Here is a 25490-nt window from a genome sequence, read left to right as displayed (position 1 = left end):
ATGCAGTCTGACTTTATGCTGTATAGAGAAGTAGGGATAAGAAAGGAGGCACAGTTCTCTGGTGAATGAATGAGGTTTTTGGCGGATTAGGGACGGCCCAGAGGATGAAGAATAACTTCTGCATAACTTTACAGCTATTTTCTTTCCCCACGCCAAGAGCCAAGTTTAAAATGAGTTGGAATTAACCCTTCAGGGATTGTCCAGCTTCACAAGGTCGTACCACCATCTCTTAGCAGAAAACAACCAACTTGTAAAGTCTGATCAAGTCAAAATATTTAAGCAAAAAATTGCATTGAAAATGCTTATGTTTATAAGCTACACGTGCATGACAATTTAACAAGCTTTGGAGGCCTACAACCCTCAAAATCTCCAAAAATGTGTATCCTGCATATCCTGCATGAAGTGAAACATTTTAATTGGGAGATTACTGGAAATTGAATCACATTAAAGCAAAATTATTTCAGTTGTATTACATTAAATCTAGTCATTTATCCACTTTTCTAGATTTTTTATGTAAAAGATTTGCTTGAAATGTAAAAAGTTATTATTTGTGGCAGAAAGTAAATCTCATGGTCAGCATCAGTTCTTCAAAATGGTTGTTATGCATACGTGCATGCTTTATTTTGATAAAAAAATTGTTTTCTTGTGATGATTTTTGTTAATTTCCTCAAACATCTGCCGCTTCTCCTCCATTCTACTGTCAGTTATGCAAATTTAAGACTTAATGGGAACTTAAGCCTGTTAGTCCCCCCTTAAATCATTACATTTTCCAGCAGATTTTGCATGATAACTGTACATTATGCTCCAAAATCACGAGGACCATCTTGGGCAGAGCTCCTGAAGAGCTCTCATCATCACACACTCTAATTTATGGACTTAATTAGTGATTTTTGTCCTCCTGGTTCTTCTTCATGCTAATGAAGACATGTTATGGTCATCTTAAACTGTGATGAGAATCTTGAGTGATCTGATTAGGACAGGACAAGAAAAGACACGTGAAATATAAAGAAAAAAACTATTGAATATAAACTTTTAATGATCTATGCATTATTTTTAAGTCTACGTAACAAAACAGCAAAGATTTTTAAGAGTTTAGGTTGCAATCACAGCCACGCTGGAAAAGAGTAAAAGGAGTGAAGAACATCTGAACAATTAGGTGAACTCTGGTCAGGAGAAGCAGAGTTAATGAGCAGCTGGTGTCACGTGCAGCAAGAGGAGCACCAAGGGCCTGAATTACCAGGAGAGATAAACGCGGGCATCAGAGTGGGCCATGAATGCAGCAAGCATCCTCTCCCTGCTTATTTTCATTAGGCTCTGATGACTGCGGAATTGATGCGGAGTGCAAGTTATCAAGAGCCACTAATTTCACATTAACGACCATTGACTGCGGTTGCTTGATTCGAGGAGGTTTTTGACAATTATCTCAATCAGGATTGGAGCCCAGATCGTTTACCTTGACTCCTTGATTATTTGCAACGTGCAGAGGGCATAGCAAAATTGCATGGTGTCAAGAACCTGCAAATAACGAGGAAGGGCTTCGTTTACAAGCCTCACTGAAGCTGCAGGCACTGACCATCACAACAATATGGATAGAATATATAGACAGTCGTAGATTAGAAAATTTCCTAAGTCCGTTTTCTCATCATTTTATTCTGCAAAAACTGTAATGTTTAATGTAAATTGCATAAAAGTGTATATTTCAACAGTGCTTTATTGTTTAAAATTTTAACTATTAATACTGACAAAAAACTGAGGAAAAATAAACAAAAGTCAGTGTTAATATGAATCTAATTCTTGTTTTAAAATGATTTATTGTGAAACTGCCTTTTAAATTGAGACGAAAGTCTCACGGTAGCGCTCTCGCGATATTACCATTACTGTCACATGATCATGGTGGCTGAATTCCGGAAGTCATGGGTTGTTTGGGTTCACGACCAAAGCAGAAGTACTTCAAACCGAGTTTTTTATCATGTCGTCGCACAGTATCTTTGTGTTTTTTGTACTTTTAGTAATAAATATCCACGCTTTTGTTGCTAGCGATGGATTAAACGTCACCGCCCTTGATTCGTCGGGAAAACTCACACAGGTTTCTGTTTTGGTTAACTCCCCTTCTGTGTTTAAGCCTATTGTGGACTCCGTTTACCCGCTGAGTCTGCTGTCCTCGTTCCCAGAAGACGTAGAAATCAGTGAGTACTGTAGCGACCTGCTTCTGGTGCTCGGCCAGCGATATGTGGCGTACATGAGCTGCCTGATACCTGCTGCTCGACCCGTGAAAGTATGCCAGAAGTGCTACTCTGGTTACAGCAGCCTGGTCCAAATCTACCAGAACATCTCATCAGACCAGGTACACACACATCCCCCCCATCCCCCCCCCCCCCATCCCCCTCTCGTTGTGTGTGTGTGCGCGTGCGTGTGTGTGTGTGTGTTTAGAAATCTAGTCAGTCACGAGTTTTGTGATGTGACTGTGAGAAATGAGAGAACTCCTCACACAGCCTTCAGCCATGTTTTATGTCTGAGTTGTTCAGCTGAACGATATTAAGGTGTGGTAAACCGTTGTGAAATATAATCAAACAACTTTTGCCTGTAATCACTTTTTTGATATGAAACATATCTCCTCTTAGTCAAATACCATTTTTACTGGTGAGAGTGGAAATGAAATATATCTAAAGTAATAACGTGTGCTTGTAATATTGTTATAAGTTTAAAATAGATGTTTTTGTATTTAGCAGACGTTTATGTCCGAAGCGAGACATATGTATATATGCAGAGACTGTTCTAATATGTAGACTAAGGCTATACTGACTGTGTTATTTGGGAGCTACAACATATCTAGAGCAAACATTGCGGGTATCTGAAATACAATACAAAGCTGCAACATGGTTGTTTTTAATAGTCTTCTCCATTATGATAAAATAACATCTTGTGTAGATTCTGGTAAATGGCAGAAAGCCAAATATACATGAATGATAAAAGTATTTCTCAGAGTTGTCATATAATGTGATCCAAACTTATTAATAATTTTGTTTCTGTCTTTTTGTGAACTGATTTGGAAAAGGACCCTAAGGGAGAGTTGTTGCCATGTTTTTTTTTGACGATAATGGGAATCCCGATAATAAACAAATAAAGTAAACCTCTATAAATTGTTGAATAGAATCATGTACATTTGCTTTGAAGACCCTCCCAGATTCTACACTTGGCATAATGATGCGCCTGTGTTCCTACAGATGGGTCCTGGTAATGTGAGCTGCAGAGACAGCCTTCTGCACAGTGATCGGCTGATGCTGGTTTACCTGCTCTACAGCAACGTGGAAAACATCTGGGACAATTCCAACTGTGCTCGTAAGTCCTTTGAGACTAGATTGAACAGTTAATGACAAATCTGTTTTTGTCATTAAGAGTGTGTTGATGTATTCTAGTCAAATATGTCATCTGGATTTAATTGGTTGAACTTTCCAGCTGTTTCTCATAGAACAGGTGTGCTAAATGTATGAACTGACTTCTGTTAGTGGTAGAATACAAGAACATTGTTGTCTCACCTAAGGACACTTGCTATTTACATTTTAGTACAGCCTCACCAAATAAGCAAAACGTTGTTTCAGATACCAAAATGTTGAAAAATTCATATATTTTTTTTCAATATCAGAGTGTGTATTCTTATGTCTCTCTGTGCTTTGATTCATTTTTTGATTGCATTGCTTTTATTTCACTTGAGCTAGATACAGGAGACAGCAAAGCAGCGGAAGAAAAGATAATGTTAGCAGAGCCAAAGACGACTGGGGGATGGGATGGGGGGGGGGGGGGGGGTTGGAGGATGGAAAGAGAAAAGGGGGAGAGAGAGAGACAGGGGGAGACGGAGAGAGACAGAGGGAAAGAGACAGAGATAGAAAAGGGGAAAGAGACAGAAAGGGATGATGGATGGATGCAAAGTGTGGGATGGAGAAATAGACAAAAAAGAGAGGCTGTTATGTTGTCAGTCAAACAGGAATTAAAGGATTTAGGACATTAATACATGAATAATATAATTCATGCTGTGCATTTTGGGTTTCTCTAATCTGTTCTTAAGAATATTATGTTAGCTATCAGACTGAAATAAAATCCTGATATAAAAGGATTAATAGCATCATGAGGTGCACTGCATATTGACTAAATTAAAAGCTAGGTATGTAAGAAAATATCGATATGGGATTATGTATGGTGAAGTGTTTTCCTGCGTTATATCGACATTCAAAAGCCGTGTATCGAATATTTGGAATAATTTACATGCTAACATTTGTGTATTTTCTTTTCTTTTGGTGCAATTCAAACACCGACCACTAGTTGGCAGCAGTGTGCAAAGTGTTTTGTTTCCACCATTGAAATGTAAATCCCTCTATTATGGTTCTGGTACCTCATGTTAGACATGTTACGCATCAGTTTGGACTGTTGATTGAATTTTCCAACAATAATTTCAGTCAAAGATAATTGCTAATATCATCCAGCTGAATGTGTATCCTGATACGTATCGTATCGCCAGAAGTTCACAATACGCACCCCTAATGAAAATAATTGTCCTTAGTTAAATGTTTCTGCATCATCTTTGTTCACCTTTGATGTTTTTCTTCTTCCTGCTAGTTATTCTGTGCATTTTTAGGTAAAACTGAGCAAGACTACTAACATCTGCCTTTTCAGTTGTTGACCTGATGATTGCTTTTTATTCTCATTGTGCAGAGTGTCTCTCCAAAGACTTCCAGAGCCAAACCAATGACACGCTGTTCTTCTTGAATGTTCTCAATCAAACCCTCTCATGTTTTGAGAAGTACAAACAGGTAATGCCAGGATCCGGCTCTCCGATGCGTGCCACTGAAGTTCCTTTAATGTGTTTCTCTGAAATGAGCTCTGACGGCGGTTTTGTACTTCTCACTTTCAGAGAAATCTTACAGAGCTGTGCAAAAACTGTAAAAAATCATACAAGGACCTGAATGATCTGTACAGTCTAAAGGAGCTGAATCACACCTTGTGTATTGATTTGGAGGATGCGGTATGTAAGTCAGAGAGAAATACCCTTTTTACAAGACACACCATGCCGGCAAATCGGCGTAATATTACTGCAATGGTATGTCTATAAACGTGAATTTTGCGGCATTCGTTCCGCCTCGCTTGGTAGTAATATTGCGGTAATGGTCTGTCGTATGCGCTCTGGTGCAACAGAGGCAGGTGCCATGATGACGGGGGGAGTTATTGCTGAGCTCCGGCTGGTAATTGTATTGAAAATGAAAGTAAACACCGGCAATAAGGTTTGCTTTTTGAACAAAATCAGCTGAGATGGCAGACTGGAGCGCCGCAGTGCTCCACGAGCCTCTCTGTTAGAGCTGAAGCTCAGATCACCAGAGACTGCACAGGGACCGATGGGGACAGACACCTTTAGGAGCTGCTTGTTAAAACAAACGTAACGATCACGGCTTCAATCGCAATAAAAAGCAAGTTATGTCCAAGATAAACGGAAGCCTGCAGCAGCGCAGAGACCGCCCCCACACCCCCTTTATGCCACCATCACCTGATCTTTTATAAAATTGCCACGATTGCGCCACATTACCGCCACGGTCTGATCTTATAAACGACCTTTACCCTCCCCAGGGAGCCGCGGCGAATCCTGTTTTGCAAACGCTCTGGTCCTGTTAAAACAGCTATAGATGATACCAAATCGCACCATAATCATTAAACTAGCAGTTAAAGGAAAATGCGTGACCTTTAAAACGATTGTTTTGAGTTATTTTGATGGCAAATTCTTGTCGATGCACTTTCATATTGATTTAACTGTTCCCTTGTTCCAGATGAACATGACCCGCAGACTCTGGAGTAAAAACTTCAACTGTTTTTTACCCCGAGAGGAGACGGTGCCTGTCATTGCTGTGTTCAGCTTTATGCTCTTTTTGCCCATCGTCTTCTACTTGAGCAGCTTCCTGCACTCCGAACAAAAGAAACGCAAGCTCATACACCGTGAGTAACCAGCTTAATTCACCCATTGTCACACGAAGAGAGATTTTTTTGTTTGACAGGGTTTTGAAAGGTATTAGGTCTCCATTCAGAGGTGGAGGGCGTGCGATGGATCTTTGACAAGTTTTAAGGATTGCTTTTTTACTGGAATCTGCGTGGGTGAATGACCCTGAACAATTATTAAAGCTGTTTTTGCCTAATAAAAAAAAGCATTTTAGGAACTTTCAGGATGTGCTGTGGAATAAACAAGTGCCTGGTGGTGCTCAACGATGTAAAATAGATCAGGAAACACAAAGTAGTTTTAATGTTATGCTGATGACACATGCATATATTAGTTATTTAAGGTCGGGGTAACTGATCGATTCTTAAACTTTGTTTTGGAACTTTGTTGTTTCCATATTAAATGTGTTTTTATGTCCAGAGAATTGAGTCTGAGAGCAATGTAGGACATTATATTTATCTTTTTCATCTTAAAGGTGTGCAAGACTCATTTAATTAATACATTTGAAGTGGTCTCTAGTAGGAAGTCCTACTTATGAGGCAATCAACACTGGTGCATCATCTCCAGGAGCTAGAAGTGAGCCACATCATAGCTGAGCTTTAGGTGGCAGGTTTAAAGTCTTATTTCCTGATATTTGGACATCTCGCTTCAAAATGGCTAACAGCAATACAACTACACTGCTGACTTGCAACGTTGATGTTTTATCTCCATAAAAAACACATGCTTGGAAGAGTTCTGCTGTGTGGGGAAGTTGCTAATGCTAACAGTTAGCTAGCCGAGATGTTCTCTGCTGTTTTCTAGACATTAAACCAACAACAGCCTTCCCCGTCGTGAAGGGGAGAAGGCCATTACAGTCCATTTACCATACAAGAATATTATTAGTCCAAATACAGAACTGTGGGGAACCCCATTATTAGTCTTTGTGTAGAAAACACTATCATTTACACACTGAAATCTACCTGATGGAATGATCTAAAGAGTACGGAAGAAGTTTATTTTACCCTAATATATCACAAATAGTATAAAATGATACTAACAAATATCCTTCAAATGTTAAATTAGCTGTTTTAATACAACTTTTTACAGAATTTTTGAAGCAACAAAGCTTAGATTTATGCATGTAATTGCTAAAACAACACAATTCCATTTAAACTTTTTGATTAGATATTTTAGTGGACTTTAATACCGTGGGTACACCACAGTATTACAAATCTTCTGTATTCAGTTGATTGAGCAAGTACAGAAGTGTTTATAAGGGGTAAAATATTTTTTAAGGTCTCATACACTTTTTTTTTATTTATAGTATGAATGAATGCCTTGTGAGTTGTTTTCTGTGGGGGAAAGCTCTGGTGCTCCTGTTTCAGGAAGCAGAAGCTAATCGGAGAAGCGGAGGACAGAAAACGTCAGGATTGCTAATTTTGCTCATTAATATTCATGATATGCAAATGCATTCCCTCTGATTAGCAACCCAGCTCTTCCGTTGCGTCGTTCATTGTCATCTCTTGAGTAAGAAAATTCAACGTTGATGTTTTATCTCCACAAATAACACAATCTTAAACGTGTTCCGCTATATTGTGGAGCTGCTATTGCTAATGGTTAGCTTCTACTAACTGAGACATACTCTTTCTTCTGGTCATAGAATCAACACAGCCTCCTGTGGGCGGGGCCATGAATACAAATTTTCTCTTTGACATAGAAGGAACTGTTTTTTTCTGACTAGATCGTTTTCTCGTCTATTTCGTTTCTGCAACAAATGCAGGCGATAGGGGCTGAAGAAAATGTTTGTGTTCAGCACGCACGTGCAACTCCGATTGAGCGATGGTATTTCAACAGCACAAGTGTTACACGCTTTCTCAGCGAACAAGTAGTAGTTTAAATGTAGTTCAATAGACATTTAAATGGTTTGGAAGGCAAATTTTATTAATAATTAAGGCAGAACAACAACATAAACGTATCAGTAAAAATTCCTAAGAAGCAATATCAGTACACGTTGTTCAAAATAATTACCAACATGGCTTCAGGGCTGAAAAGAAACATGTTTGTTTGTAGATTTGCTCTGTTTGTGCACAAAATCTCACATGCTGTAAACCCTTTTTCACAAGCTAAGTAGCACTCATCAGGTTTAACAGAGCTGCAGTCTTCCCACTGCTTCCAGGTCTGCGCTTGTGCTTTGTGCCAGTGTGAATAATAGTTTAGATTATTAACCAGTCGTGTGTTTCATCAGCCAGAGCACCTACTCTTATCTGGAAATAAAGATTGATGATCAGCACCAACTGTTTGATGGTCTTTAAGCAAAAACAAAGCAATCTATTATATCAGAGGTGGAGGTGAACAATGTGAATAACCTAATATTTGTGGCTCTTGTGTAAATGTTCACTATTGTTCAGTTTGTAAAACATCCTTTACAACAAAAATTAAAGTATTATTTTATGCGTAAAACTTCATTTATATTGGCAGTGTGTTATTTTCTCTTTCCAGCCAATCGAGCGAAGTCCTACACCGGTCTGATGAACATCCAGGACAAACAGAGCTGAAGAAGTTGCATCTTAACGCCATCTTGCTGTCTATTTTACTTTTACATTCATCTGATTTCTATATCGTAAAGGACAAAGACAATATTTAAGGAAGAACTAGTCAAGCTTCCCAAAGAATTGGTTGATTTGGGACAAAATAGGACTCGTCAAACAGAAATATGCATTATTTACATGTTTGCTAAGTTATTTAAGGATTTAATAATCACAATTAATATCTGTTAACCAGATTTTCTGGAATCACTGTAATTTGTTGTCCTAATCAGGTGGTTGTTATTATTTCTGTCATTTAAATCTTCTGATGGCCTCTCCTTCATTTTTAACTTGTTAACAATCTTTGGATTGTTAAGTGCATCCTACTGTCGCTGTAGAGCATCTGGATTGTAAGCTGTGTGTGTGTGTGTGTGTGTGTGTGTGTGCGTGCGTATGTGTGTGTGTGTGTGTGTGTGTGTGTGTGTGTGCGTGCGCGCGCGTGTGTGTGTGTGTGTGTGTGTGTGTGTGTGTGTGTGTGTGTGCGCACTATTTATAGATGGGAAAATGGGTTTTCTGTCTCTAATGTGTATGTCCTGGAGAGAGCTGCAAAAAGGAAGCACTTGATGTCCATTAGTGGTGACATGTAACTGCTGTAAGGAGGGGTAAGGCGTGGAGGAGCACATCGGTGCATTGGGGGAGCAAATAAAGACATTAGACACACAATGTAAGAGCACTCGAAAATACCATACTGTGATGTTACCTGTTTTCTTGTCTTTTATTTATTTATTTTTTTTGTGGTTGCATAAAGCTTTTAATGTGCTGCTGCTGTAATTTCTTCACTAATATTTAATGTACTTCGTTAAGAGTTCTGACTAAAATCTTTAAGTGTGATGAGTGGTGAGCTGATGAAGCAATGTAAACCCTAATTTTGAATGCATAAGCCAAAATAAATACTTTGTGTTACCACTACGGTGTAAGAACTGGTGTTATGATTTGAGTATTGTTCTAAAAAGAGATGATTTGGCTTATTTTTAAAGGGTACATATCATGTAAAACTCATCCTTTTCATCCTTTTGTGTTGCCATGGGTCTCTACAGCCTCCAAATATGAAAAAAAAACATCTGTTTGTTTAATGTCAGTTCTTAGTTTTAGGAATTATGTGCTTAAACAAGCCGTCCCTTTTTGTGACATCATAAAAGGCAAAAGTAAAATACACCACCCCATGTGCAAGAGTAGAGCAGCTGGAGGGGCAGCTGCTCTACTCTGAGCTCCTCACAGATATCAGAGCTTCTCAGTTTATAGCAGCCTGAGTGGGGGATGGGTGGACATGGCCAGCCCCAACTTGTTTTCTTAAAGTGACAGAGCCCTCAAATGGCACATTCTGGAAGGTACTGAAACTGCCAAGAATAAAATGGCTGAGAGCCCTTTGTGCGAGGGGTTTAGTGCAACTGTAGAGCTATAACTTAAGAAACAAAATGCAATAATATGCCTAGTTTAAGCTTTAATCTGTTATTAAAAGAGGAAATACCAGTTTGATTTATACTATTCAGAATATTCACTGTTCAGGAAATACATTATGCTGTTTCTTCTCAGGGGCATAGTTTCTTCCAACGAGGCTTTTCCCTCAATCATTAGCAGCTAATCTAAACATGGGTTAAAGATACTTGGCCCAAAAAAAAAATCGCTGCAACACATCCATTAAACTTCTTTGGCTTCTTGGTCTTATGGACCACAGCCACAGTGGGTCATTAGGAGTCATATGATCCGGTAGCTGCTGCCAACAGTGCGGATAAAAACATGGGCTTTTGTCGTTTGCACTCCAGCACAGAAGTGTGTTGAGCGGTTGAGCTGCTCGTGTGCACTCAAGAATGGCAGCTTTGATTCCTGTTGAGCCCTAACTGCTTCCCAAAGACACACCAGACATGTAAGCGAGGCTGAAAGTCAAGAAAAACCTCAGCTGACACGTGACAGAGGGGACTGGTGAAGAGACTTAACTCCTGGTTGACTCAGCAGAAAACCTGTATGAACCTTTGTTCATGCACAGGTATAAAATTCCTGCATAATTTGAAAAGATTTGATCATAAACTGTTCAAGATACATTTATTCTAAATTAGATGTGGCCTGGTGATGGCGCTTGAGTTTAACTATTAAGTAGCTACTTACATATTCAATAAATTAACAGAGTGGATGACGCAAACATTTGGTCAACAATCGCATGTAAACCATTTTCTGGAGGGACGTAAGATGTTGTCGCGGCCTTTTACCGTCCAATCGAAATAATCCAAAAGACAAAAGGCCGTGGGTGGCAACTGGTGGGTTTAGGATTTGTACGCACTCCAGACTTCAGTTCTTCGAAAATATATTCCGTTTATTTCTTCCAAAAATTGTAACTCAAAATCATCCAGCAATCCACGAAATCCAACTTAAACCAAGTAATAAAGTCTCTGTAGTGGTCAAAAAATCATTTAAAACCTCCGGCTGGCATCTGACAAACAAAAACCCCACCTTCCCCCTGGCTTGCTTCTTATGTACCTGATTAATGGGAGGGTCCGAAAGTTTACCAAGTCATCACAAACTGACAAAAGTAATTAAATAAATACATAAATCACGTAAAGGTTTAGGTAGAAATCAGACTTCTAATATGTTTCTACTGTTAAACAAAAACACGAATAAATAAAATGAATAGCTTTCAAACCCTCAATAAATTTGGCCACAATTTGAGAAGAATGGGAGGGTTAAGGGGTAAACATTTAGCAAAACTCACTTTCTGAATATGCTGTCCCTAAAAAAAACACAGTCCATCCATCAGTTTTCTGCAAGTGTTTGGTTTTAGGAATTATGTGCCTAAAACAAACCATTTCAAAAAGATCCCCATTTGTGATGTCACAAACTGGGAAAGTAGAATAGAACCACTTCTCTCATGCAAAAGAGCTGCTTCTTGAGGCGCAGCAGCTCTACTACAAGCCCCTCCCACATATCGGTGCTTCTCAGTTTATAGCAGTCTGCATGAGGTGGGTAGGGGGCGTGTCCACCTCCAGATTTTTTCTTAAAGGGACAGAGCCCTCATTCTGGAAGGTACTGAAAATTGTCATGAATACAGCTGTTGAAATGGCTTCATGTGAGAGGGAATCGGTGCAAATAAATTCATAAACATGCTTTCTATTGACCATAGAACTGATGTCAGTTAAGAAAGCAAAGGAAGAATGAGGCATAATGCCAGATTAATTTGATCTCAGCTGTTACCTTCTTTTGGGGTCACTGCAGTGGGCAGCTGCTAAAAAGTCCATTTCTTGCATCGATAGTATAAGCTACAAAAAATGTTCCACCCTGAAAACATACAGCAATATAATACATGAGAGGAAAGCAAGAAATAAAAATGTAAAACATCACCTTGGAGGCCTAAATCGATGGCCTAACCCCCAAGAGTGAATTCCTGTATGCCATGCCACTCCCCACACTGCAACTTGCTGGTGTGGGGAGAAAGTACACTGCAGAATCTTTTATTTCTAAATGCATTTGCTCAGTTTTAGAATAGAATATACTTCATTGAATAGACTTTAGTCTCCAGATTAAGAATTAGTGGACTTTTGAAATTGTTGTCATTTTACCACTGAGCACCCAGTCCTGCAGGAAGCAAACAGCAGGCTGTCTTCTCGTTCTGTAAATGTCACACGTAGGTTCTTATAAACAACTCACATAAGGTATTGATTGGATGTTTGCATGATCCTTATTGCTACTGAAATAAATGGATGAAACTTTTTGACTGAAACATGATCAAACATCAACTTTTCTGTTAATTCTGAACAATTTATTTGCAATAGAAGCACCACTTCTTGCTAAACTGACTCTTGTGCATAAAAAATGAAAACAATCCAAACCTAATTATTGTCTAAAGCCATGCATATTATACAACTAAGCCACTCACAAAGAGCTTTGATTAGAAAACACCGACCATAAGAATAACTCCTCTGTAAGTGTGGCGATTGTCGTCAAAGAGCTTAATATGATTTAGGAAAAAAATGACTCATTTCCTGATTTTGACTTCCCCTGGTTTTAGATGGATTACTAGAGGAGGGGGAAAGTGCTGAGTGTGATTTTTGGTTGCTTTAATCCAGCATGCAAAACAAAAACAGCACCAAGCTGCAGAAACGCTGAGCATGCTTTACAAATTTAACATTAACGCTGTGTTTTTCTGCACAATCCTGAAATTCTGCTGTAAATTTAAAGTGTTCTGAGCCACATCCTTTTCTAATGAATGCAATTTTTAAAACAACTTCTGTTTTGAATGCCATTTTCTCCAACCTACACTTTGCAGCCATTTCTGGGCATTGAACTGGCTGGTGATTAACTACAACCTTCTTGAAATAGAGTAGTTGCTGATAAAATCAATTAATTTTAGAGATTTCTGAATGCACACTCATGAAAAGTAAAATGACTGATTTAATTAAACCTTTCATTCCTTTTGTTTCTCAGCTCTCAGCTCAGAAGCCGTGTTAACTTGCTGGCTTACTTCACACAGCTCAGGAGGGAACGCTGAGGCGTGACAGCTAAAGCTCAACCAGTGTTTAGCATGATGACTCAAATCTTTTTTTATAAAACACAGAAATGCATGAAAACCGAAAGAGGGTTAAGAGGCCTCTTGTGCACAGGCCTTGAAGTTAATTTATTTTCAACAAGATGTGAATACATTTTTATTTTGCCGTGCTTTAACCCATCTATTTGCATTTTTGCATGTTTGATATTTAAAGTTGGAATGTTAAAGATTAGGCTGCGCAGTGGTTAGAGCTGTTGCCTTGCAGCACAAAGGTCCTGGGTTTGCTTCCTGGCCTGGGATCTTTCTGCAGAGTTAGCATGTTCTCCCTGTGCATGCGTGGGTTCTCTCCGGGTACTCCAACTTCCTCCCACCGTCTAAAAACATGACTGTTAGGTTAATTGGTCTGTCTAAATTGTCCTTAGGTGTAAGTGTGTGTGTGTGTGTTTGTCCTGTGTGTCTCTGTGTTGCCCTGCGATGGACTGGCTCTCTGTCCATGGTGTACCCTGCCCGATTGCCCGTTGACTGCTGGAGATAGGCACCAGCCCCCCCCCCCCCCCCCCCGCCCCCCCGGTGGACAAAGCGGGTTCAGACGATGGATGGGTGGATGTTAATGCTTCACTTTGCACATGCCACCTTGAGACGAGGCCATGTTTGAAGCAGTGGAGGGACACTCACTGCATGTCCTTTTTGTGAGTCCAACCTTCTGTTTTCATGTACTAAATCTCCTATATGTGTGTGTGTGTGTTTATTATTTTATTTTATGATAAGGTCGAGGCTTCCTTTTCAATAAACCTGTTATTTCTGCTGTTTTCTGCAGCCATCGTGCACATCCAGTGTTCTAAAGCAGCAAATTTGTGGTTCGTTAGAGCAAAATTAAGAAACTGTTAGCCCTTAGAATGTTACGCAATCCCCCAACAACACCCTAAGCTGTCAGTTAGCTAACTGGCTAAAGGTCAAGCTTAGATTATGCACCTTCTCAACCCCAAAGTGATGAATACGATGCTTTGTTTTGCTGAACAAGGAGTAAACATATTACCCTGCAGGGTTGGAAACACACACACACCCTCTCTGTGTGCCTCTCTCTCTCTTACTGAACAGATGCAGAGTGAATGAGATGTATTATACACCTTAAGGGTCAAAGTCTGCCAATCCCAGCTGGCTCATGTTATTAGATGGATTATAGAATCAATCTCTAATAGCAGTCATTCAGTTTGTAATCTCAGATGTAAAAAAAAACACTCAAAGTTCCAGCAATGGGTCTGATGACAATAAGCTTTCTCGCTCTCTCAAAGGTCTTATGACAAGTCAGCTGTTGGTGACATCACAGATGCTGGATCATATGTCAGAACCATTTGATGGCCGCATCCCTCGTCTCAAGGGCAAAAGAGCAGTGAGATTCCCCCTGGGGCGGGGGGCGCTTCAGGGCAAGAACATCTGACCCATGGGGGAGTTTATTTGTGTGTCGGACCAGCCTGTTCCCATCTTGCCATCAGCTTGAGAAGACGTTTGACAGCCCTGATGTGTGTTTTTTGTGAAGTGGATTGAATTGTGCACATGTGAGTCTTTGGGTTTGTGCTGTAGAGGCTGATAGGTTCAGATCACAGGGTTACAGCGCCACCCATCAGGAAATATCACACTAGCAGGCAGGTCATTGTGTTTTAATTTCTAAGCAATGTTCAACTTGAGATGCCTCTCAGAAGTTTAGAATGACAAAGGCACATTCTTGTTTTCATAAACTGTTCATTTGCTATGACACATGGCATTTTTTATTCATGGTTTTTAGTGGTGAAAGGTTACAATAATACCTTACTGCCTATGTGTATATACATGTACCTTTGTTACTTTTTTGTTCAAATTATCCTCTTAAGTGTTTATGCTGCTATAACAAGTGAATTTCCCTACTGTGGGATCTATAAGGTCTACTATATTCTATTCGATATCTAGTCCTATTCATTTCATGTACATTTCCATCCAAAACAGGAAGTAATCTCAAACGTTTCAGTATCTTTTTCGCTGTGTAAATTATGAACCTAAAATGAATGCATTTTCGTTTTTTAGAAATCTATATGCAATTTTCACTACGTCAGTTCTCAGTGCATCTTTTTCTCACCACCTGTAAATTGGAGCCTTTTGGCAACTTAAAATAGTCGCTAGGGGACAGCAGTGGTCCATGTAGTTCTGAGCGTCACTTTTACTTTTCCAAGATGGCTTTAACACAGACAACTAAAATACAAGTAAAGAAGACATGTTTTCATTCTTCAGAATGTTTTGTTTTATCATTTGGAATCTCGGTTTTGTGTTTTGAAAATGCAAACCTTGAAATGCAGTAAAAACAAAGACTTTATTACCTTTAAACTTAAAATCCCGAAGTTTACGAGGGTCATTGAAGGCACCACTCGATGCTCTCGGTTCCTCTGTTACCATAGCAACGTAAATGAGAAGGACCACTAGGAAACGGAGCTGCTGAGCTAGCTGTTGTAACTTTCTTACGTTTTCTGTCTACTCTTACCTGACATTTTGACAATATGGAAGAAGTTAACGAGGAACCAGAAATGGATCAGCAGCAAACTTCGGCTTCCGCAAATGAAAACATAAACAGGTAAAATAGCGGGAGATTAGCTTAACCCTACCCAACGTTTACATTTTCTAACGTTTAAGTCCGTTGAGCACAAAAAAACTGCACTTACAAAGCTTCCTATAGAAATATTATATAATATTTCATAAGTCACAATTTTTTTACATGAATTTCATCCTTGGCTTCAGCCCTAACAAAATATAATAAAATGTGTGTGTTTCTCAGATTTAACCCCTTCATTGCCAGGTTTATTATCAAAACCAGAAGTTTGAAAACTGTACAAAAAATGAAAAAATCAAATCATTTTTTGTGTGTTATGTCCAGATGACCGTTTTTGTGGGTAAGTTGTCACAGCCTTGGAGTGTCACAAATAGGCATAAAAATGTTTTTTGCTCACGTTGTAGTTTTTGTGTGATGTCATATTTTCTAAAATACTCACGTTAAAGTCATTAGAGCACAAAAATATGCACTTACAAAGATAGCCAGTTGAACACTTTATTAAAGCACATGAACAAAGAAAGTGTGTGTGTGTGTGTGTGTGTGTGTGTGTGTGTGTGTGTGTGTGTGTGTGTGTGTGTGTGTGTGTGTGTGTGTGTGTGTGTTTCAACCTCCTGTTTCAACAACCTAGACTGATAAACAGACTAAGCTCTAATGTGCCTCAGTTATTATGTCCTTTTTTAAAAGTTTCACAAAATGCATACGTAAGTGTTATTCATCACAAACTCTTGATTATTTTTCAAGTAAAGACTAAATTTGTCCAGGTGTGAACAGTCTAAGTGGTTAAACCATGTAATTCTGTGGCCTATAATGTGTTTTTGTTCAGAAGAAAAGTCGCAGCTGATATCTCAGAGCAGCAAAGGACACCACTGTTAGTATCTCAAGAATATGGGTGAGTTTTCCCAGGTATTTCTCTTCACTCTAAAGCAAACTGAAACAATTCTCTTTTTTATTTTGTCACCCACTGACTAATCGTCTTTTCTATGAAACAGAATCAATCTGCTAGAAGTAGAAAACGAAGTAAAGCGGAGCCAGGAAAGTTTTCAGGAGTTTCTGAGAGACTGTGAAAGATTTGAAGACAAGGTGACTTGTAAGGAGCAGAAGAAATTAGTCCGCGAGCAAAATCAGCTCTGCATCTCAATTATGCAAGACAAGCAGGAGGTCATAGAAGCCCTCCAAGAGGTGACCCTAGTTGTTATTACTCCATAAATCGAACTGTTTTCTAATTTTATTGTTTAAAGTAAGAATTTAAAAAGTCTCTTTTCTTTTGGAAATCATCACTTTGATCACATCGTTCTGAGCAGATGCTTAGGATGAAGGATAAAAAATATTTGAGGAACCTGAGGAAGAACGCTGAGGAGCTGGACCTGAAAATTAAGGAATTTGAAGATGAGGTTGAGACAGAAACAAAAGCTTGGAAGGATGAAGTGATCAAAGCTGAGGTAAGTCCAAACCCGGATCAAGCTGCATGCCTTGTGTTTTTGATGCTTTCACCATCAGATGAGTACTTTAGTTTTTGACCAGAAGCCTGGAAAACAATGTGATGTGTCCTTGAAATGTCTTTGGAAAGCAAAAACAGCGAAACCTGACAAACGTTTTCCTAACAGATAGATCACCAACAGAAAATGGCCATGTTTTCTGATGTAATGACTAAGGAGGAGAACGACTTGAAAGCATACTACGACAATGAAGTAGAAACAACTCAAACACACACACACACACACACACCCACGCACGCACCACACACACACACCACACACACGTGTGCGCGCGCACACACACACACACCACACACACGTGTGCGCGCACACACACACACACACCCATGCACGCACCACACACACACACATACACACAAACTCATGCACGCACCACACACACACACATAAACACACACGTGCGCGCGCACGCACACACACACACACACACACACTTTCTGTCTCTGATTTCAGTATTTTTAAAAATTTCTTCAGATCACTCTGCACCTTTTAACTTCTGCTCTGATTCTAGTTCAAGAGGTGTATTGAGGAGAGAAAGACATTTATTGACAACGTGGAAAAGGAGTTTAAGCTGAGCATGCAGTCCAGCTATGACGAGAAAGCCCGGCTGACAGAACTTATTTCAAAAAAGCAGGTTTGTCCAAAAATGATCTTATGAGGTTTTGAGTCTTTTTCTACAAAGTCCTCAGTCCCGTTCTTGGCTCTGTAGGCTCTACTGGCTGAGATTCAACGTGACAAAGGCAGGGCTGTCGTTGAAAACGTCCAAATCACAAAACGCATGGAGCAGCTAAAACTCGGGGAGGAGCGTAAGCAGTTGTTGAGCCGGTGAGGGGGTTTCTCTTATACAACTACATGCATTCATGTAATATAAAAAGAAAATACACTCTTATGTGGACAACTTTGTGTTTCAGCCAACAGAACAAGGAGAGAAATCTCAAATTATTCTACGCCAAACAGCAGAAAGAGGCAAAAGGGCGTGATCGTATTTTGTCTGAGAAACTCAAACGAAGAGAAGAGCAGGCTGAACGCAGAGTAGAGTTGAGAAAGTGAGTCAGAACTACATCACCGTTTCTGTTAACACATTTATGTCTGGAGTTTTACTCCTGCAGGAAGGCTGCGATCGCTCACGCCAGAAAGTATAAGGCCATGGAGCAAATGATTGAAGAAGATTTGACACAGCTAGCAGAAAGAGCGTTATCTATTGACGCAGAGATCACCAGGCGGTTCTTTCCATCCTCCTGCAAACAGCCTCAAATGGCTTCTTTGAAGCTCCCTGTTCCCAGTAAGGCTCAGGAACTGGTCCCTAACATCAGCCAGCTGCAGTTACACACTGAGGAGGAAAAGATGGGAGCTGCGTGCAGCCTTCAGGCTGACACTGAGACCCCGGTGACTGAAGGCAGTGGTACAGAGTGGGAGGATGGGAAGCTCCCCAGCATCTTGCAGAGAGACGAGAAGACGCAACCGTGCAGAGAAACGGTAACTAAAACTGCAGATGTGTTGGGGGGGGGGGGAGTGGGGGGGCAACAGAGCTTTTACTTGGTGAATCAGAAACAAACTGGCATGGATTCGCTCCCGTATGTGACTCAGATTATTTTACTCCTGTTTTGTGCCGACCCAGAAACCTTCAACCCATAAATTTCACTGGGAGAGTCTGGGGGACGTCATCTCAGAGGACAAACGCAGACTTTGGAGAGCAATAGAGAAAAAACGAAGGGAGGAAAAGTAAGTGATGCATGCAGACATGCGACAATCATCTGAATCAGATGAGTTTTTTTAATTTGTCTGTGTGTTTTCAGTGCAGTGCTGTTAGACATCCGTTATCTCCAAGGGGACAATGAGCTTCTGAAAAAGTGGAACGCAGAGCTGAAGAAGCAAGTGCTGGAGCGTTTCGGCTCAATAGTACGTCTTGTTTACTTTGTTGTGTCTGATCTTAACTAAGGAGCTCATGGTTGGTTTGATTTGTCTCTATTTTCAGCAAAGCTGCTTCAGATGGCTGAACTTACACTGTAAGAAACGAAATATTGAATTTACTCAACCGAGTTATGTCAACTGGTTCCACTTGCTTTAACTGAAAGAGTACACGTATACTTTTAACATAATAACGTATAAACATGTGTTTTACTTTTTACATTTAAGCAACCAGGTTTAGTGGAACAAGTTAAGCAAATTCAACATTTCCTTTCTCAGAATGTAACGATGCAGATCTGGATTCAGGAATTTTAGTTTAGCTTTTGGAGAGAAATTAAAGGTATAGCAAAGGATCTTTTTCTTCCGGGTGGATCATCTGAACCATTGGTCCGCTTAACTGTTAATAACTCTGGTGAACCATTCACGCAAGGTCGTTGTCGTACGTTGCTGGGTAGTTTTCACTTCCTGCACATGCGCAAAGGGAAGGTTGGGCTCCCCACAGACGTGTCTGTCGCTGGTTTTCTGCTCGACAGGTGAGCTTAAGTTCAGCTTACTATTTGGAGAAATTCATTTCAGATTACTGCTAGGAGAAGAGGTTGGACGCAAGGCCGGCAGCTACTTGTAACGAGGACAGCTGGGCGTTCTTTCTCATGCACATTTTTTTTTCCAAAACGAGGAGAGTGTGGTTCTTTCCTGAGATTCAGAAACATCCTCCGCTATACCTTTAAGATTAAAATGTCCAAACAGAGAAAATGTTACAGCAATAAATGTAAAAATATCCTGCTCATAAGATCTAAAGCTGGAAGAAATATAATAAAAATAATAAAAATGCACCATCCTGTTAAGATTTAAAAATAAATAAAACTGAGATAGTAGATAGAAGTGCTATTGATAATTAAATGTACCCTGCTATTTTAAACAGCCCGAGGTTAGTTTTCAAGGGAAAAGAGAAGATGAGAAGAAAAGAGAAGATAAGAAGAAATAAAACAGCAGGACCATCCCTGCTGCCAGCAACTCCAGGAAGCACCGCTAGTCTCCGGACCTGGATCCACATCGTCCTCAGTGGGCTCAAACCATCGCATGTTGGTGCTGGGTCAGCTGCACAGAGAGAAGAAAAGGTTAAACAGGATTTAAGAAAATACGTAGCTATCTGTTGAGTAAATAGGTTTTAGTCCATAATTGTATTTCAAAAAAGATTTGAACTTTACTACAGAAAAACAGTAAAAATTTCCCGTTTGTTCCATAAAGGTAAAAAAGAAGTTTTATTGCTGTGCCTGAATTAGCAAAAATAAGACAAAGAGTGTAGTGTCAAGAATTAAGTTCTTCAATAAAGTTCATCTTGGCCTGTACTAATGGTATTCTGGAAACTTATTTTGAAGGATTACAAGTTTTTATGGGATGTTATTGAAGTTGAAGTGGAGGATTTGTGTTGCATTTAGCTGGAAAGCCGAGTCACGCCAGCACACACGACCTCTCTGGTCAGGTATCACAGGTGCACATTAACGCCTACATACAGCAGACTAGTGACAAGTGTTTGTTTCTTTAAATCATAAATAACGTGCATCATTTATGTTCAGTGGGGTTTGTTACTGTGCACAGAAGAGTGGTTACACAAGAACAGCAGAGAAAAATCAGCCAAAATGCTTTTTCAGTTAGAGATTTAAGAAAAAAAGTCTGATTATTTACATAAGAACTGCTTTTAGGATAAAGATGTAATAAATGTAACACTGCAGTTAAAAAAACATCATATTTTGTTTTTTGTCTCTGAACCTGTTAGGAAAATACACATCTTTGGTTCTTTACAAACATTATTTTTACAGACAATATTTTAGCTACAATGCTGCACACGGATGGAGCCAGCGTCATGTGACCTCTACATAACCGCTCAGTCTTTAATAACCTTTTCTTTTTTAAAGTCACATTTTCTGTACAGATGTTAAAATCTACCGTTTACGTTTCCAGTTTTTTCGTGCTACTGGACAGCACATTAAATATCATCTATGTGTGCTATGTGCTATATAAATAAAGCTGCTGGCCACTTTATTGGGTACACCTTGCCAGTACCGGGTTGGACCCCGTTTTGCCTTCAGAGCTGCCTTAACAAGGTACTGGGAACATTCCTCACATGTTGGTCCATGCTGACATGATTGCATCCCGTTGTTGCTGCAGACTTGTTGGCAGCACATCCATGATGCGTCCTACCGCATCCCAAAGGTGCTCTATTGGACTGAGATCTGGTGACTGTGGAGTACAGTGAATTCACTGTCTTGTTAGAAAAACCAGTCTGAGATGATTCCAGCTTTATGACATGGTAAATTATTCTGCTGGAAGTAACCGTTAGAAGATGGGTACACTGTGGTCGCAAAGGGATGGACATGGTCAGCAACAATACTCAGGTAGGCTGAGGCGTTGCAACGATGATCAGTTAGTACTAAGGGACCCAAAGTGTGCCAAGAAAATGTCCCCCACACCATTACACCACCACCACCAGCAGCCTGAACCGTTGAGGCAAGGCAGGATGGATCCATGCTTTCATGTTGTTGACGCCAAATTCTGACCCTACCATCTGAATGTTGCAGCACACAACATTCTTCCAGTCTTCTATTGTCCAGTTTTGGTAAGCCTGTATGAATTGCAGCCTCAGTTTCATGATCTTAGCTGACAGGAGTGGCACCCGGTGTGGTCTTCTGCTGCTGTAACTCATCTACCTCAAGGTTCGACGTGTCGATGCTCTTCTGCACACCTTGACTGTAACAATTGGTTATTTGAGTTACTGTTGTCTTTCTATCAACTGGAACCAGTCTGGCCATTCTCCTCTGACCTCTGGCACCAACAAGGCATTTTCACCCACAGAACTGCTGCACACTGGATGTTTTCCCTTTTTCAGACCATTCTCTGTAAACTCTAGAGATGGTGGTGTGTCACAATCCCAGAAGATCAGCAGGTTCTGAAATACTCAGACCAGCCCGTCTGGCACTAACAACCAGACCACGTTCAAAGTCACTTCACTTACCTTTCATCCCTCATTCTGAAGCTCAGTTTGAACTTCAGCCGATCATCTTGACCATGCCAACACGCCTAAATGCATTAAGTTGCCACCCTGTGATTGGCTGATTAGTAATTAGCATTAACGAGCAATTGGACAGGTGTATCCAATAAAGTGGCCAGTGAGTGTATATTTTAATGCAAATTTTAGTATTTATGTATTTTTATTTGTACCCTTTAAATGTCCTACATCGCTGCAGCTACAATAAAATCTATAAAACTATTTGTTTAATGTCTATTAGTGGCTTGAAATTGTCAAATGGTGGCAAAATTACAGCGTAGCCAAATATTTTAGCGTTAGTTCCATAATAACCTCAACCGCTAGACTGGATCAGAAAGGGGAAGTTTTCCCACCACTAAGGCACGTTTCCCTTAAAACTTTTTCATAAATGAAAACTTGTTTTTACAGAAAAAAAGTGATTGTGTAACTGCTAATGGGAGAGGTGTTTGATTACCATTTATTCATCAAAGATGGAGTCCAGATGTGGATTATCACGTGGTTTTAGTATCTTTAGTCGATGTGTTTACCTCTGTTTTGTGCTGAAGTGGAAGGTTTGTGTGGAACTAAATAAAAGAGGAGAAAACTGCCTTCCTGCCACTGGGCTCTCTTTCTCTCAAAGTAAACAAAACTCAACGTCAATAGTTAATAACTTATTTATTACAGCGATTAAAGCTCGTGGTCCTCCGGGTGGTAAAGCTCACTCATTAGTCGATAAATGTATGAGGGTGCATGTCCTCCAATGTTGGAGATGAAGAGAGTGATGAGCTCAGGAGGAACGTAGTCGAACACTGGACAGTGTACGTTGACTTTAGAGAGGATCTCACCTGAAAAACAAAAAGATAAAACTGATTTCTTTCAATGGATGCAACTTTTCACCTGAAGGCTCAAAAGGAGGTTGTGGTAACGACTTACCTTCGGTGAAAGGGAGGACTTCGTGTGGGGAAACAAATTTATGGAAGGTGTCTTCCTCATTTGGAAACTGCAAAATAAATAAAATATAAAAGTTGAAATTGTTTGTTATTAAGAGAAAGAGCAAAGGTCTGATGGATGCGGGTGTTTATCGGACCTGAGGTGAGAGCTTGAACATCGGAGCACAAACGATGAGAGGTGTTGAGTGATGTTTGGCCGCGAGGGCAAGTGTATGTGTTCCATTGACGGCCCTCAAACCACCATTTGCTAGGACTGTCTGAGTACCGATGATGACCTGCAGACACATCATCACACAAGTTAACCTGCATGCCCTGACGATACCCTTAATCATCAGATGTGGAAAAATACCTTATTAACTCGAGACATGACCGCAAATATGGCCGCATCTGCAATCACGGTTGTTTCTATGCCCGCTTTTGATAGGCTGGTGGCCATTTCATGTCCCTATTAGAAGATAAATAAAGTTTTAAAAAATTATTTTAAACAACAAAGAGTTTAACTTACTTAGACCTCATTTGTCCGTGCTACCTGGCAGAAGGGTGCACACTCTGCTACGATGACATGGAACTTGCGTTTCCGCGCAGCGTCTTTGAGGAAGGCCTCTACGGTGCGAGAGCGCCCGATTGTCATGATGACCTCGTTGGAGTGAATGTGTTCCAGTGCCTGCATCGCAATGTTGTCAGTCGTTCCCTCTGAAAGAGTGAAGGAAGCCCAGAATTAAAGAAATCTCCTTAAAATTGTGGATTTATTCTGCTTGAAAACTAAATAAGCTTAATAAGAACAACTCACCCAGCTCCGTCAGCAACTCGTTGATGGCCTCGATGACGTTAGCTTTAAGAGGAGCAAAATGATGCCTGAAGTTCTCCTCGCTGAGTCCTCCAGAGGTCAAGAGCTTGTGGAGCGACTCCTGTTGGTCTGCTTCTTCACTGCTACCTCGAGATCTAAGGAGAGAATTAACATTGTGTCCTTTTGGAAGCAGGAATTAGTTTTGTCTGTTTTATGTTTTTATTCCGATTACACCCTGGTGCGTCCTCACCTGGCGTATTCCTCTCTGATGATCTTCAGCACCCTTCTGACCATGTTACCAACGGTGGTCTCTGAAGGCTGAGCAGCGGTCATTCTCCTGCCCTCTTTACGGATGATCTCCATGAGATCACCTAAGACAGAAAACGTGAAAATATCAAACAGGATCAGATCACAACAATGGTGAGAGCCAACAGGGGCACACAGACGGATAATTATGAGGTTTGACTGAAGCAACTTTAAATTAAGTTGTTATTGTTCGTTTCTATTCATCTGTCTGCATTCCCATTCATTTTTACATGTATATGGACACTGCTCCACATTTAATCCTATGTACGTCTTGTACTTACATAGCATCTGTACTAAACTAGGCGCACCGTTATGCTAATAGGCTAATATCCTGTTCCTGGAGCGTGGGTTTTAACAGCTAACATATTTCGCGGTGTTTCTCTCCACTTGTAGATCCTATAGCAGCTTGTGGATCTACTGTGATGTTAAGGTTAACTTTAAACTGAAGAAAGGGGACAAATGAAGCACCTGCGCTGCTCCACCGAGCCTGGGCGGTAATTTTGCGGAGTAGCGCCGTCGTTTCTCTGGCCGTTTCAGCCGAACCTCTCAGAGGTCCGGTTCCGCTGCCTCCCCGCTTCAGGTCCGACAGGAAAGCTTCGACCCTCTCCGTCAGGTCCGTTTCTTTGTACGGGCCCGGCATAGTTCAAGTAAAAACTACAGAACTAACCGGCAGAAAACAGATATAGGCGAATTTCTACCATAAAAATCGGGAACCGGAATTTCTTCTGAATTACATCCGGGGGACGCGGGTGTTCTTCTCTCTGATTGGTTGACTGATTACTGCGTCTATCTTCATCACCTTTTAAGCGATATCTTTAAAACGTAAATAAACTAGGCATCTCATCCTAAAAATACTTGATTTTTTTATTTAGCTTTAATGTTTATTCAACCTTTATTTAGGATTAAAGTCCATTTTTCAAAGGAGACTTGGCCAAAGGCGGCAGCATGGGTAAGAAAGGAGTTCGGGGCCTTTCCCATTTGATTTTGAATTTTAAAAAATGTCTGTCCTTCAACAACTAACGAAAAGTTATTTTTTGTGCTATTTTATTTTACTAATAAAAAAAATTAATGAAGTAATCAATTAGAAAAAAGCAGACAGGGCATAATAAAAAATATGTTAATTCAATACAAATTTGTGAAAATATTATGCACGTGTTATTTGCTCAAAACTTAGGTAGGTGAAGTTTCCTACCATCAAACACATGACCTAGTTTTAATCTGGGCAAATTTTTGATTTTTTAGTAATTTTGTTATTCTTGCATAAGTTTTACATAGATCATAATTTCTTGGTTACAAATTCAGTTTTCCTTGTATTTTATTATCTCCATGCAACAGAATACCTGTTTGGATCACTGTAATTTTTATTATAGGACTGGCAAAAAAAAAAAAAAAATTCTGAACATTCTTTGAACAGGGAAACACCTTTACAAA

The 25490-nt window shown here is 40.0% G+C and overlaps 3 protein-coding genes across 5 annotated transcripts; 2 read left to right on the top strand and 1 right to left on the bottom strand.

Annotated features, from left to right (window-relative positions):
- Nucleotides 1-1876: 1876 nt before the first annotated feature.
- On the top strand, nucleotides 1877-8703 carry ostm1 (osteoclastogenesis associated transmembrane protein 1). 2 transcript variants are annotated; one of them, XM_015947181.3, is made up of 6 exons: nucleotides 1877-2344; nucleotides 3225-3339; nucleotides 4708-4805; nucleotides 4907-5017; nucleotides 5811-5976; nucleotides 8453-8703. In XM_015947181.3, the coding sequence occupies exons 1-6, from the start codon at nucleotides 1970-1972 to the stop codon at nucleotides 8506-8508; spliced, it is 921 nt and encodes a 306-aa protein (XP_015802667.3). In that variant the 5' UTR covers nucleotides 1877-1969; the 3' UTR covers nucleotides 8509-8703. The 2 variants fall into 2 exon arrangements, with proteins under 2 accessions (XP_015802667.3, XP_015802668.3); XM_015947182.3 differs by lacking the exon at nucleotides 4907-5017.
- A 6724-nt stretch (nucleotides 8704-15427) lies between these two features.
- Nucleotides 15428-20340, top strand: drc1 (dynein regulatory complex subunit 1 homolog (Chlamydomonas)). The gene is made up of 12 exons (XM_015947180.3): nucleotides 15428-15611; nucleotides 16411-16476; nucleotides 16577-16766; nucleotides 16889-17026; nucleotides 17192-17275; nucleotides 17595-17717; nucleotides 17793-17908; nucleotides 17995-18129; nucleotides 18193-18559; nucleotides 18702-18805; nucleotides 18880-18982; nucleotides 19914-20340. Exons 1-12 carry the CDS (start codon nucleotides 15538-15540, stop codon nucleotides 19974-19976), a joined length of 1563 nt encoding a protein of 520 aa, XP_015802666.3. The 5' UTR covers nucleotides 15428-15537; the 3' UTR covers nucleotides 19977-20340.
- eif2b2 (eukaryotic translation initiation factor 2B, subunit 2 beta) lies at nucleotides 20072-24802 on the bottom strand. 2 transcript variants are annotated; one of them, XM_054747900.2, is made up of 9 exons: nucleotides 24528-24802; nucleotides 24004-24124; nucleotides 23757-23908; nucleotides 23496-23659; nucleotides 23316-23411; nucleotides 23104-23241; nucleotides 22950-23016; nucleotides 22699-22861; nucleotides 20072-20089 (listed from the first exon to the last, which is right to left on the bottom strand). In XM_054747900.2, the coding sequence occupies exons 1-8, from the start codon at nucleotides 24697-24699 to the stop codon at nucleotides 22704-22706; spliced, it is 1068 nt and encodes a 355-aa protein (XP_054603875.1). In that variant the 5' UTR covers nucleotides 24700-24802; the 3' UTR covers nucleotides 20072-20089; nucleotides 22699-22703. The 2 variants fall into 2 exon arrangements, with proteins under 2 accessions (XP_054603875.1, XP_015802665.1); XM_015947179.3 differs by lacking the exon at nucleotides 20072-20089 and having other exon boundaries at nucleotides 22673-22861.
- Between the last annotated feature and the right edge of the window lie 688 nt (nucleotides 24803-25490).

The sequence above is a fragment of the Nothobranchius furzeri genome, chromosome 2 (assembly GCF_043380555.1).
Source record: "Nothobranchius furzeri strain GRZ-AD chromosome 2, NfurGRZ-RIMD1, whole genome shotgun sequence".
In the NCBI taxonomy this organism is placed as follows: domain Eukaryota; kingdom Metazoa; phylum Chordata; class Actinopteri; order Cyprinodontiformes; family Nothobranchiidae; genus Nothobranchius; species Nothobranchius furzeri.
Note: the sequence above shows the minus strand (reverse complement) of the source record. Positions and strands in the feature narration are given on the sequence as shown.